This window comes from Lasioglossum baleicum, chromosome 18 (genome assembly GCF_051020765.1).
Source record: "Lasioglossum baleicum chromosome 18, iyLasBale1, whole genome shotgun sequence".
Classification (NCBI taxonomy): Eukaryota; Metazoa; Arthropoda; class Insecta; order Hymenoptera; family Halictidae; genus Lasioglossum; species Lasioglossum baleicum.
In genome coordinates this window covers 341590-354970 of record NC_134946.1, presented here as the reverse complement: position 1 = coordinate 354970, position 13381 = coordinate 341590, and the positions used below count along the sequence as shown (strand labels likewise).

At 34.7% G+C, this 13381-nt stretch overlaps 2 protein-coding genes across 2 annotated transcripts; both read left to right on the top strand.

The window, feature by feature from the left end:
• The first annotated feature begins 2887 nt into the window (after positions 1-2887).
• On the top strand, positions 2888-4655 carry LOC143217911 (uncharacterized). Its single transcript, XM_076442644.1, has 2 exons — positions 2888-3075; positions 3154-4655. The coding sequence occupies exons 1-2, from the start codon at positions 2936-2938 to the stop codon at positions 3665-3667; spliced, it is 654 nt and encodes a 217-aa protein (XP_076298759.1). The 5' UTR covers positions 2888-2935; the 3' UTR covers positions 3668-4655.
• A 1865-nt stretch (positions 4656-6520) lies between these two features.
• LOC143217912 (uncharacterized) lies at positions 6521-7241 on the top strand. The gene is made up of 2 exons (XM_076442645.1): positions 6521-6688; positions 6754-7241. Exons 1-2 carry the CDS (start codon positions 6677-6679, stop codon positions 7204-7206), a joined length of 465 nt encoding a protein of 154 aa, XP_076298760.1. The 5' UTR covers positions 6521-6676; the 3' UTR covers positions 7207-7241.
• Positions 7242-13381: the final 6140 nt, after the last annotated feature.

Here is a 13381-nt window from a genome sequence, read left to right as displayed (position 1 = left end):
GGGTAATAGAAAAAAAAATTTTTTTTCAGATGTCTACAATATTTTAGAACGCAAACGATATTGGACAAACATGTTAACGATTGCGAGTTGATGAACGATTGTGCTTTGAAACTTCCATCTGAAGATATTTATAATGATAAGTTGCTACATTTTAAGAATTATTCTAATAAACAACCGACACCATTTATAATCTATGCCGATTTGGAATGTTTGTTAGATAATCAGAATAGACAATGTACTAGATCACGTCAACAGTATCAGCATCATCGCGCATTTAGTATAGGTTATTACTTGCATTGTTTCTATGATGCGTCTTTGTCCAAATATAAAGCGTATCGTGATAAAGAGGGTTGTTCAGAATGGTTTGCATCAGAGTTATATAAATTAAGTAATGAATTATTACCAATATTTAAGTATGTAGTACCGATGGAAAACTTATCAAAATTGCAAAGGCTGGAGTTTATAACAACCACACATTGTTATATATGTGAGCGGGAATTCACTACATCCAATTATAAAGTACATGATCATTGTCATTTTACCGGTGTGTATCGTGGTCCGGCACACACATTGTGTAATTTGAATTATAAATCATCATTCACTATACCAGTAGTTTTTCATAATTTGTCGGGCTATGATGCACATTTTATAATTAAAGAATTGGCAAACGCTTTTCCGGGGAAGATTGATGTTCTACCATTAACAAAAGAGAAGTACATCTCATTTACAAAGCGATTTGAAACAACGAAAGACACGATTGATGGTACAGCAATTCGTGCGAAATCATTAAAATTCCGGTTTATCGATTCGCTAAAATTTTTGAATTCCAGTCTTGAGAAGTTGGTATCATACTTGGATAAAAATAAATTAAATGTCTTGCGAAACCAATTTACACAGCTATCTAATAGTGATTTCAATCTTTTAACCAGGAAAGGTGTTTTCCCATATGATTATGTATCAACATATGATAAATTAAATGATACGAGTTTACCATCTCGCGATTTATTTTACAACCAGTTGAGTGACAGCGAGATTACGGACATTGATTATCATCATGCTAATATGGTTTGGTCACGTTTTAATATAAAAACATTAGGTGAGTACAGTGATTTGTACTTGAAATTGGATATATTGTTGTTGGCCGACGTTTTTGAAAATTTTCGCCACGATTGTCTGGTGAATTATAAACTCGATCCAGCACATTATTACACGCTCCCAGGTTTTGCATGGGATGTGATGTTAAAAACGACTGGTATCGGATTAGAGTTGTTCACTGATGTGGACATGCTTTTGTTCGTAGAACGTGGAATACGTGGTGGATTGAGTCAATGTTCACACAGATATGCGAACGCGAATAATAAGTATTTACCCACATATGATTCCAACAAGCCATGTACATACTTAATGTATTTCGATGTTAACAATTTATACGGTTGGGCTATGTCACAACCTCTTCCGCACAGCGATTTTCAATGGGTGGAGGACATAGATAATTTCAATATTGAATCAATCCCACTTGACAGTCCTATAGGATATATTTTGGAGGTGGATTTAAAGTATCCACATGAAATTCATGATGCACATGCTGATCTCCCTTTTTGTCCAAATCACGATACATCAGTCGGTTCAAAGCAAAGAAAATTAGTTGCATCGCTTTACGATAAGAAGCGATATGTTATTCACTATCGATATCTTCAGCAATGTTTGAAACATAAGTTGAAATTAGAAAAAATTCATAAAATTCTAGAGTTTCAACAATCACCATGGTTGCGTAACTATATTGATTTAAACACCAGATTACGTACAAACGCGGATAATGAATTTTCAAAGAATTTGTTTAAATTAATGAATAACGCGGTATTTGGAAAAACGATGGAAAATGTTCGTAATCATGTTGATGTAAAATTGATTTCTCGATGGGATGGTCGACACGGTGTTGAACAATTAATATCCAGACCAAATTTTCACAGTTGTACAGTTTTTTCCGATGATTTTTTTGCTGTTCAGATGAAAAGAACGTTGATTAAATTTTATAAACCGGTGTATATTGGCATGTCTGTGCTTGATATATCAAAATCACATTTCTACAGTTTTCATTATGATTATATGTATCCCAATTTACAGCAAAAATGTAAGATTTTGTACACGGACACAGATAGCTTAATATATTTGATCACTTGCGATGATGTGTATGAGATGTTGAAACGTGATATTCATAAATACGACACCAGCAATTTTAATGTAAACAACGAGTATAATGTTACTTTAGCAAACAAAAAGGTATTAGGTTTGATAAAGGATGAGAATGGTGGTAAAATCATGACGGAATTTGTGGGGCTTCGTTCAAAAATGTACGCTATTCGCGTGCGTGATGACAATAATACCTATTGCGAAATTAAAAAAATAAAAGGTATTCAAACTAATGTCACAGTTAAGGGTATAAGTTTTGATGATTACAAAGAGTGTCTTCAAAAATGTATTGAAAAAAGTATTAGTCATAAGCGCATAATGTCAATACAACATCAAGTGTATTCAGTATCAGAAATGAAATTGGCATTAAGCCCATATGATGATAAACGGCATATTTGTGAAAATTATATCAATACTTTACCTTGGGGGCATTACAACATAAAATAAACTCACGCTCTTCGCAAGAGTTATTAACGATAGTATTTTAAGGAGGTCAATGCCATACTGACCCGAAAAAAGATTGATAAACCCCACATTTTTTAAAAATGGATTGTAATCGAAGGGGTTATCTATAGAATGATAAGTTGATAAGCTGTTATTGATAAATGTATTCTACAGGAATGGTGGGGGTAGCAATGTCTTCTATAAAATGTGTTTCCGAGCAATTGAGTAGTATTTGGAGTATACGAACTGCTTCTGTAACTTCTTATTTGCGTCTAGTGTTTCGCACCTATATTTGGGAAATATGATGCGTCAGAGGCAAAAGATTCAAAAAACTGAACAATCAGCACACATCGATAATACTAACTGTTTATACAACGATGAGGACGAATGCTCGATTGAACGACCTATTGTTAAACATCGGAAGCATCAAAGATTTGAGTTGTAAGTAAAAAAGATTTTTTAAACATTTTGAATTGTCTAGAATTTAAAAAAGATTTTAAACATTTTGAATTAATATAGGTGTCTAGATGATATTCCATCATCTTCAGAACAACTCCAACAGATGCAACAACCTCAACAGGTGCAACCTCAACAGATGCAACAACCTCAACAGGTGCAACCTCAACAGATGCAGCAACCTCAACAGATGCCGCAACCTCAACAGGTGCAACCTCGACAGATGCAGCAACCTCAACAGGTGCAGCAACCTCAACAGGTGCAGCAACCTCAACAGATGCAACCTCAACAGATGCCACAACCTCAACAGATGTCACAACCTCAACAGATGTCACAACCTCAACAGATGCAACAATCTCAACAGACGCAACAACCCCAACAGATGCAACAATCTCAACAGACGCAACAACCCCAACGCTTAACTCGAACATCTCAGGGATCACGTAACATCCGCTTAATGGCTAGGAGGTACCCAATCGCTGGTAGTTATTATAAATATGTGGAAATTGGGGTACGAATTGTAGAAGTGGGGACCATTGTTATAGAAATGGCGATAGGAGATTCAATTAATAATTAAATTAAATTTTATATGGACACGTGGCAAGAACTGTTAGGTGCAGGTGAATACTTGTGTTACTTATTAAAAAGTAAGGTGGGTCCTGGACAATATGTAAAGCGTGCGGGAATTCTTTTAATAGAAATAGTGAGTTTCGATAATGTTGATGTTATAAAAATGTCGGATGCATTTCAATCAATATTTATAACGGGAAAAACTTTAAACCAAATGTATGGGTTAGAATTATGTATTGAAAATTTGTACAATAGCTTGAGTACTATGCTTCCAGAAATTAGTATAAAGTTTGAAAATTTTGTAAATATTGCACGTAACCATAGTGGCAAACAATACTCAAAAGCAATTCTCAATAGTGAGTTTTTTGACGACGGTGCCATAATTGACAGCGAATTGTTGACTTTGCACTTAGATACCATTGTATCAGAGGCGACAAAATAATTATTGTACTATAAATATTTATATTATATCGTCAAAAACTTAGAATTATGCATTGGAATCTCTAGATTTGATGTACATTATAAATATTATTATATGGTTTATTATATAAAAATATACAGAATGGGTTAACATATACATTTTATATATTCACAATGTGTAACAGAGAATGGTTTATTATATAAAAAATATATTTAAAGAATTGCAGTTTTTGATATCCATGAATTATGCGATGTATCCAACCCCAACCATTTCACATACATTTTATTTCCTTTTTTACGTAATATTTTTTCAACTAAATATATGTCAGGATGTTTAGCCGCATGTATCTCATGTTCATAAAATCCACCTGCAATAGTTTTACCCTTTGAATCAGCTAAGATGTATGTAACGGGATTCGTTTGCTTCACCGTAATAATTTTGAATATTTCCGTCGACCAGTTCGGTGTGTATCCTTTGTCGAATAGAGTTTTGAATTTACTAACACGCACATGATCGTTCACTTTGAACTTAGCGGGGCCAACGATCTTTACATTACTGTACACAGTGGATAAAAGTTTTTTCGCATTTTTACGATTAACGTCTACAGGTCGCATACGGATGGTGCTGTGTTTTCGATTATTATAGTTTTCAATCAGTGTTGGGAGCACATCGATCCAACGATATTTTCCACTCAATGAGAAAAATTTCCACATACTACTCTTCAATGTGCGATTGAATCGTTCTACGACAGAAGCTTTCATAGTGCTAAACGTTGAATAATGATGAATTTTGTGTTTTTTTAGATATTCTTGAAAATTCGCATTGTAGAATTCTTTACCCATATCAGTCTGCAAATTGTTGGGTGATCTACCATCTTTTTTTAACGTGAGTGCAAAAGCTTTGCACACATCATAAGCATTTTTACTTTTCAAAGGAATCGCCCATGCATATTTACTGAATACATCGATTATCGTAAGAATATATCGATGACCTTGATTATTTTGCGCGTATGGTTGAACTTCCACGATATCAGCTTGCCAAAGATCATCCAATCCCCGCACTATCACCCGTCTACGTGGGAAAAAACGTCTTGCCGGAGCATGCAGTTCTTCAACTAATTTTACCTTTTCTTTACTCATGTTTAACACTCTCTTCCTTTATTCCATGTCTATAACTTCCTCCTTGTTATTGTATGTATGTCGTATTTGCGCATAAATTTCATTAAATTTATCATCCAAAGTTTTCTTAAAATCTTTATTAGCCTTATCCCGTTCTTCAATCAACTCGCTCAATTTCTTGTGCAAACTGTCATTGAAAGCGGCGAATCTCTCATTTAATTCCTCATCAGTTTCATAACCACCAGATTCAAATTTTCGAAGTATATCCTGCACGGTTTGTTCGAGAAACATCAACTTTCCTTGGTTCAACTTGTTTGTATCCGCCGTTTCCTTCGCCGCATTAATTTTATCAATCAACATATTCTTTAAGTTTGATAATTTTCTTTCCATGTTTCTATTGATTTCAAATTCAACTGTCAAAAGTTTATTATTGAATTTATCAATATTTTTAGCAAAAGCACTCATTTTTTCACGATCTGCTTTACGTTCACGCTTCATTACTTCCATCAAATTATCCTCAAGCTTAAAAAATTTATCACGAAAAAATTCTTTATAATTTGTAGGTATCTCCGTTTTTTCAAACTCATTTAACTTTTCCTCATGCTGTTTCACATGTTTATCAATATCATTCAGCTTAGCTTCATGCAATAGTTCATTGCTAACCACATTTTTACGGAGATTTTCAATCTTGTTATCAACATTCTTACGGAATTCATTGGTGAGTGTGGTTTTCATACTATTAATGTATGAATCAACGTACTGTTTTATTGTCGAATTATCTGTTTCAATATTTTCAATACGCACGTATTTCACACCATCAATTGTTATCGCTTTCTTACCAACGGAGTCATCCGCGTAGCCTTTCGCTGCAACTGGAGCTTTCACATTTTCAATAGTCTGAGACTCTACACGCTTTTTGTCTATCAAACTTATAATAAATTCCAATAACATTTTATTTAAAACAATAGCTTTGTCATCGTCGCCATCATTCGTCAACCCTGATGAATCCTTTTTACGACCCTCCGCGGTAGCTGTGTTGAGATTCGTCATAATGTCTCGAATAAGTTCGATAGATAATTCATTCGACATTGTTTTGCGATGTGTCTAGCACGATGATCTTTTTAAGATTGTTTATGATTAGACCCATATTATTAATTATATGATGAGGAGGAGTGGTGGGGGGGAATATGTAAAAGTGAATCATTGTTTAAAAATAGAAATGACATATCCCAACTCCTAAAAGAATTAAATGTGTGAAGAAGTTGTAGTTTTCCACATAATAAATGACTAATGTCGTCGCGTAGAATATGTTGTTGTAGATTAAAAGTTTATCGAGGGGTCAATTGCTAAAAATACATTCTATAAAAACACTTATTAGTATATAAGTATTGTTTCATCGAACCATCTAATCACTGCTAGCTGTACTACATTTATGGAAAATCATTTCTAACATATTTGACGTTTACTGGTTGTAAAGATGTTTATTAAGGTATGTCATTCTATATATTTTTAAACGAAGTCGATATCGAATCAGCATGAAACATATTGTTACAGATAATAGAATCAATATTTATAATTATCAGTCTTACAACATATATGATTCCGATGGATCCCGAACCGGTTAAACGTATGAATCAGAATTTACCATGGATTGATAAGAAAGAGGCATACACTCTAATATTCCAGAAGATGTTATCAATACGTCATAATCTATCATGCGTAATAGATATGGAATTAAATAATGTGATGCTAGACTACATGCCAGATAATATACCAGATGATGAAAGACCATATTTTAACATTATAAATCCACTGTGCTACACTTCTCCTAAAAGACGACGAATGATCGATTCAACTAAAGAAATCACATCGACGATAAAAAATGAAAGTGTAACTATGCCCACATGTGAAAAATACCTCGATATGTGTCTGCATCAGCAGTATCATGATTATCGTAAAGTTATGGATTGGAGGACAACAAACTTGGAATTGTCGATGATGTATTAAAAAAAATAAAAGAAAGTTATACAATACTTTTTTATTGTAATGGATATTGCTATGTTAATAAATACAGATAGTTTCAAATATTCTTACCAAATTCTTCAGAGCATGTTTCTCTGATCTCAGAATTTTAACGTCCCTTTAACAGTTTTCAAATCTTTATTTAATTTTTCCTCGATTTCAACCTTTGCATAGGACACTAACGTTTGAACATCTTTACCTAATTTCTCCTCAATCTCAGTCTTCATACTGTTTATTACCGTATCCACGTCTTTAACTAATTTCTCCTCAATTTCGGTCTTTGCATCAGTCACCAGCGTATCAACGTATTTATCTAATTTTTTTTCAATCTCGGTATTAACCTTGCTTGTCATTGTTTTTATGTCACTGTTCAATTTATCCATGATCTCAGACTTGAGCGTTTCCATATTTGTATTTAATTCTCTACCCAGTTTTTCGAAAATCGTAGTCTTAGACTGCATATCAATTGTATCCACGTATACTTTGTTAAATGCATCAGTATTCTCAAGGGGTGCACCTATGCAACATATGCGAATTCCTTTTGCATCATACAAATTATCATCGTTTAAACACACTGCAGTATCATACAGTTTTTAATGATGGATAGAAAGTCTGGCGAGCTTCCAACTCCTGCTCGTTAGTCTTAAATAATGTGCCGAATTTGTTTATAAACATTTTTCAACAGTTGTTATTCATTGATATGTTTTTTATTAACTAATTAGATGAATATGCATTCTTTTAATTTATACTATCAAATCAGCCTCACGAAGTTCTTCGATTATTGATATTATTTCATTGTTATGACCAGTGTGACCCGCATTCTTCGAAGACACTAATAATTTTAAACGATCGACTAGCTCGTTTGGATCGTCCCAATGCACGTAATCGACTGGATTGTTAGTTGCCCTCATAAAAGTTGAAATTCCCTTCCCACTCCGTATTGAAAACATTGGTCCTATAATATTTTTATATTTGTAACCTTTGTTCCCCATTATCTGATTTCCACGTCGATGTGCTTGTGTAACAATGAGAATATTTTTATACGTTTGCTTATCCGCTTCGGTGTATAAATTTTCATCTGGTATTCTACCAAATATCAATTCGTAAAGACCTGGAGTCCCCATATACTTTTGTCCGTTAATTACGATATCATCGTTGTTAGTTACATCAAACGTTGCGTTCCCGAGCATTAATGTACCGTTGTCGGAAACATATACACCGTATACTGTGTCAGAATTTTTAGGTGGCCCAGTAAAAAACTTTTCCAAATATTTGCGAGCCAGAGGTCCTAAATTATCTGATAAATGTTGAGCTTCTTCGTGATGCGTTTCAGGATTTTCATAAATTTCACGCATTGAAGATTCCAAAGTTGGTGTTGCAGGTGATTCGAAGATATCCTGCTGTGGTATTAATAATTCGCTCTCATCTTCATTGTTGTTATCTGTTTTTTTCGAACGTTTCTTGGGTAGTGGTGTTAATACAAATTCGTCATTCTTTCGCTTCTTTATTCTTCTTTTCTTCAAAGATTGCGGAGATAATGGTATTTCAGTAATATTCGGCAATGCGTTGTCACCATTGTTCGCAGTAGTATTTTGAACTAGTTGTTTCAACGGTTCAACGATTGGTCGCAAATTTTCTTGTAAATGAGCCTCAGTTGCAATTTTCCCCATTTTTAAAGCCAAATATTTTTTACGTATGGTATCACTAGTCTTTGCTATCTCATTTATAATCTCAGATCGTCGCTTATTTTTACCCGTCAACGACATATTATTCTTTTTCCAATAAAAACTTATAACACGATGTATGTTCAAAGACTCTTATAGAGCAACTGTGATCGTCACATCACAACAAACTCATTAAATCCACGTCTATAACGCCCACGATTCAAAGGACTGTCTTTGTCGATTACAAAAAATCCATATTTCTTTCGCCAACAATTGGCACATAGTGTGTTAAACGTTTCAAACGACATATCCGTATTTACATGATCATTATGAATGTGTCGCAGGTTTGTTACATCCTGCTTAAATAAAATCAGCAGATTGGCATTGTCACGAATCAAATGCTTGGGTATACTAGCATACGACTGACACAGATAGAAGCAATCGACATGCGAATGTCTACCCATTGAAAAATACTCCCTCATTACATCCTGCTCATCGCATGCAACATCGTCGAATATAAATATTGAATCGGGGCGCGCCTGCGCTGGAGGAATTACATCGGTATTGTCCTCAAAAGCAAAGTAACTTACATCCTCGCCCACAGATGAGAATAGTTTGCTTAAGTATTTATATTTAGATTGATACAATGATTTTGAATATACATAAACATTTGAAAATCGTAGTCCATTCGCGCTTTCCAATAGACTAATCATAACGTTTGTTTTACCACATCCAGAAGGACCGCTTACGACACATCGAATATTATTAGGTAACAACACACCATGTTTCCGCATCATATCATGACAGTGATCATCAAACACGCGACGCGTTGGAATATGGATATTTGTAAATTGTTTTATGAAACGCATGCTCTTCTCTTTTATGTTTTCCAGTTGACAATGAAATGGTATTTATAGGGGGGCTTTAACACCATCGATATTAGTTGTTCTCCATATTTGAACATGAGAAAATCTGTTTAAAAAGAAACTATGAAAAAGAAAAATACAAAGAGGAGTAAGAAAAACACTAAACGAATTCTTCCAATTGCCAAACGTGGTGGATTTTTGCCGCTATTGTTACCTGCATTGTCGGCTATAGGGGCATTGACTGGTGGCGCTGCAGGGGTAATCAAAACAATAAATGATGCTAAAGCTGCAAAAAAACAATTAGAGGAAGCGCAGCGACACAATCGTGCTATGGAAGGTCGTGGTGTATATTTACGACCGTATACAAGTGGAAAAGGATTATCGGAAAAGAAGAAAAAAAAGAAAAAAAAGAAAAAAGAAAAAAAGTTTTTATGACTGATGTTGAATTGATGATTGCGTGTAAAAAATTACCATATCTTAGAGGTGTTTTTAATGTTTTTATGCGTAATGAATTGCGAGGACGTGCATGGGTAAACGAGCGGGGGATAGTGAATTTAGATGATAGTCGTGGACCAGGAACGCATTGGGTCGCATATGTAAAACGTGGTTCACACGTAAAATATTTTGATAGTTTTGGAAATCTTCGCCCGCCAATTGAGTTAATTCGTTATTTTGGACCAACTACATCGATCGTATATAATCACAAACGTTTTCAAAAATATAATGAAAGCGTGTGTGGACAGTTGTGTGTAAAATTTCTCAGCGAAACTTTGTTGTAAAATGTCATTTACATTCACTCTGTCTGGAAGAAGCAGTACATTATCATCCAAGTATTTTCCACCTATTGATCTTGGCAATGGGAAATACGAGCTTGGGTTGATTGATTTGCAAACTTATTATACAATACCAAACATCAGTGCCAACCTTGGAAACAATCGTTTCTACTTTGACAATAATGAGATCATCATTCCCGACGGTTCGTATGAACTGAATGCGATCAACGCGTTTTTGAGACGTGAAATAAAGGGTAGATATCCCGAAGAATCGTTAGACAATGAATATCCATTGGTTGTACGAGCAAACAATAATACAATAAAAAGTGAAATTAAAAGCAAATATCAAATAAACTTTACAAAACCTCACAATGTGGGCTCAATCTTGGGTTTTTCCACAGATCGTGTTCTACAACCAAACGTATGGCATACATCAAACGCGCCTATTAATATTATAAATGTGAATATAATTAGATTAGAATGCAATGTAACCACAGGATCGTACTACAATGGTGCACTCATTCATACTTTACACGAGTTCGCTCCTAAGGTGCCGCCGGGACATAAAATATCCGAAACACCTACACAAGTCATTTACCTTCCAATCGTCACGCGAGCAATAGACAATTTAACGATTCACATCGTAGATCAAGCCGGACGTTTAGTTGATTTTCGTGGTGAAGAAATTACGGTGCGATTTCAAAGAATATCGATGAAAGTACAAAAAAAATTTATATTACAATCTTTAAAAAAACAATCATTTCAAAACGAATTATTAACTGAGATTAAATTGAAAATTAATATAAACTATATGATAATTATTAATAACATTGATGTTGAAAACGGATTGGTTAATGGAGCACACACACACATGCGGAATATTAAAATTTATTATACTTTTCAAGAAAATACTAAAATTTCGTCTATAGTGTGGTTAGATTTTCAATTGGCCAGAGTAGGAGTGAAAGTAAGAACTCGTTATCGTGATTATATGAAAAATGCCAATATTGATCAAAATTTTACACCAATAATAAAAATATCGAATCAAGTAAATATGTCGAGTGAGGAAAAATATCAAATCACACGTAGTCAATTTCCAGTGGTTCCTGCTGAAGCGATTACGATTTATAAAAGTCAGGGACAAACATACGAGAAAGTATGTTTGGATTTTAAAAAATCAGAAAGGCGAACTTTACAAATGTTGTATGTAGCACTGAGCAGAGTTACAAAATTGAGCAGTTTATATATTTTGGGACAATTTAAATTAACAGTATCGAAGAAATCCAAGATCAATACTGCAAACCCGGATAATGAGCAGTCGTATCGTTTGCGAAAAACTAATTAAGACAATTTATTTTGCAACATTAGTGTTGTTATAATATTATAAACTGGTTATGTGGTTTATTAAACTTGTACAAAAATATAAATATATGTTACATGTTGTGAACTACTTCTTGAGAGTGTTACGCCACGACTAGTTTAGTAGAGTTTCTTTACAACATGGTATTCAGAGAACAACATTTAGAGATGGCGCCACTAGTAAACCATACTTTGATTGGCTGATGTTGGTGACAATTCAGTATTTACAACACCCCTCATTGAATTTTCAACATCATGCCATGCAGTTCAGTATTTTCATTTGCTGTGCAGTAGCATTTACTTTAATTAGCTAGCCTGTATTCTCAACCTTCTAATCATTGACTTGAGTGTTTTATTTATTAATTTCTTTAAACAACTCAAATCAACTTTAACGCTTTTCTATTCTTAAGAAACTTCTGTTTATCTAAACTTTTTGTAAGTATATCTGCTAAGTTTTAATTTGAATCTACTTTTACAATATCTATTATACCTTTTTCGTAATTCTCATTGATAAAATGATATTGCACTTCAATGTGCTTCGAGTTTTTTGTATAATTGCCAAATTTGCCTATACCCAGACAACCAACTGCTCCGTTCTGCAGCTGTACTGCGCCGCAGCTATGTCGCGTTTTGGATCCCTGCTGCCGCGCCACTGCACGGACAACGGGGCTCGATTTTGCCTCGCCGTAAGAGGGCAACACGGTCGCGCCAGGTCGCATTAATGTAGGACGTGCTTTGTGGTAGATGTCGCTAAAGTAAATGTCTATTATACAAATGTGTAGCAGCAGCAGTCTTTCTTTTTACTGACAAAATTAATATTTTTATTTAAATTACATACTACATACTATCAGGTCGTTCGGAAAGTAATTTCGTTTATCGTGTAGGGATGGCAATGCTTCCGTTTGTCATTACTAGACTGCGAATCTTTCTGCAAAGTAGAAATTGACTACATCGATTGCAAGAAATAGAAATCAAATTGAATGTTATTTCTTCAGCAAAGGAGAAAACGAAATGACTTTCCGAACGAGCTAATACATTAACATATTACAATAGGAGAGCTGCATAAAGTCTAAATAAAATCAATCTCATCATTTTCATACAAAGAAACATTTACCAGTTACTTTTAAGGTTCGGTAGGTGTAGAGGGTTGAAACGTCTTCGTGCAAAAAAAATGTGTCGTAGAAGGGAAAAGAAACTTAATTTATAATTTTCGGCTCGAGCGCGTTTCCAGCTACCCGAGTGCATCGGGCTGCCCGGGAGTGTCTCGATCTCGTCGGGCGGGTTCGGAAAGAATCGGACAAGTTCGGGCGAGCGAGTTTTCGCGCTACTCGAGATTCAATTCTGCGTTCGCACGAACTTGTCCGCTTCTGTCTGACGTCTGAACGCGCTCGACGAAGTCGAGCCACTCTCGGGCCACCGGGCCACCTGATAGTGTGTCACGGATAGTCTGCGTATCTTTATGCAAAATAAAAAATGTCAGCGTCGATTACAGGAAATA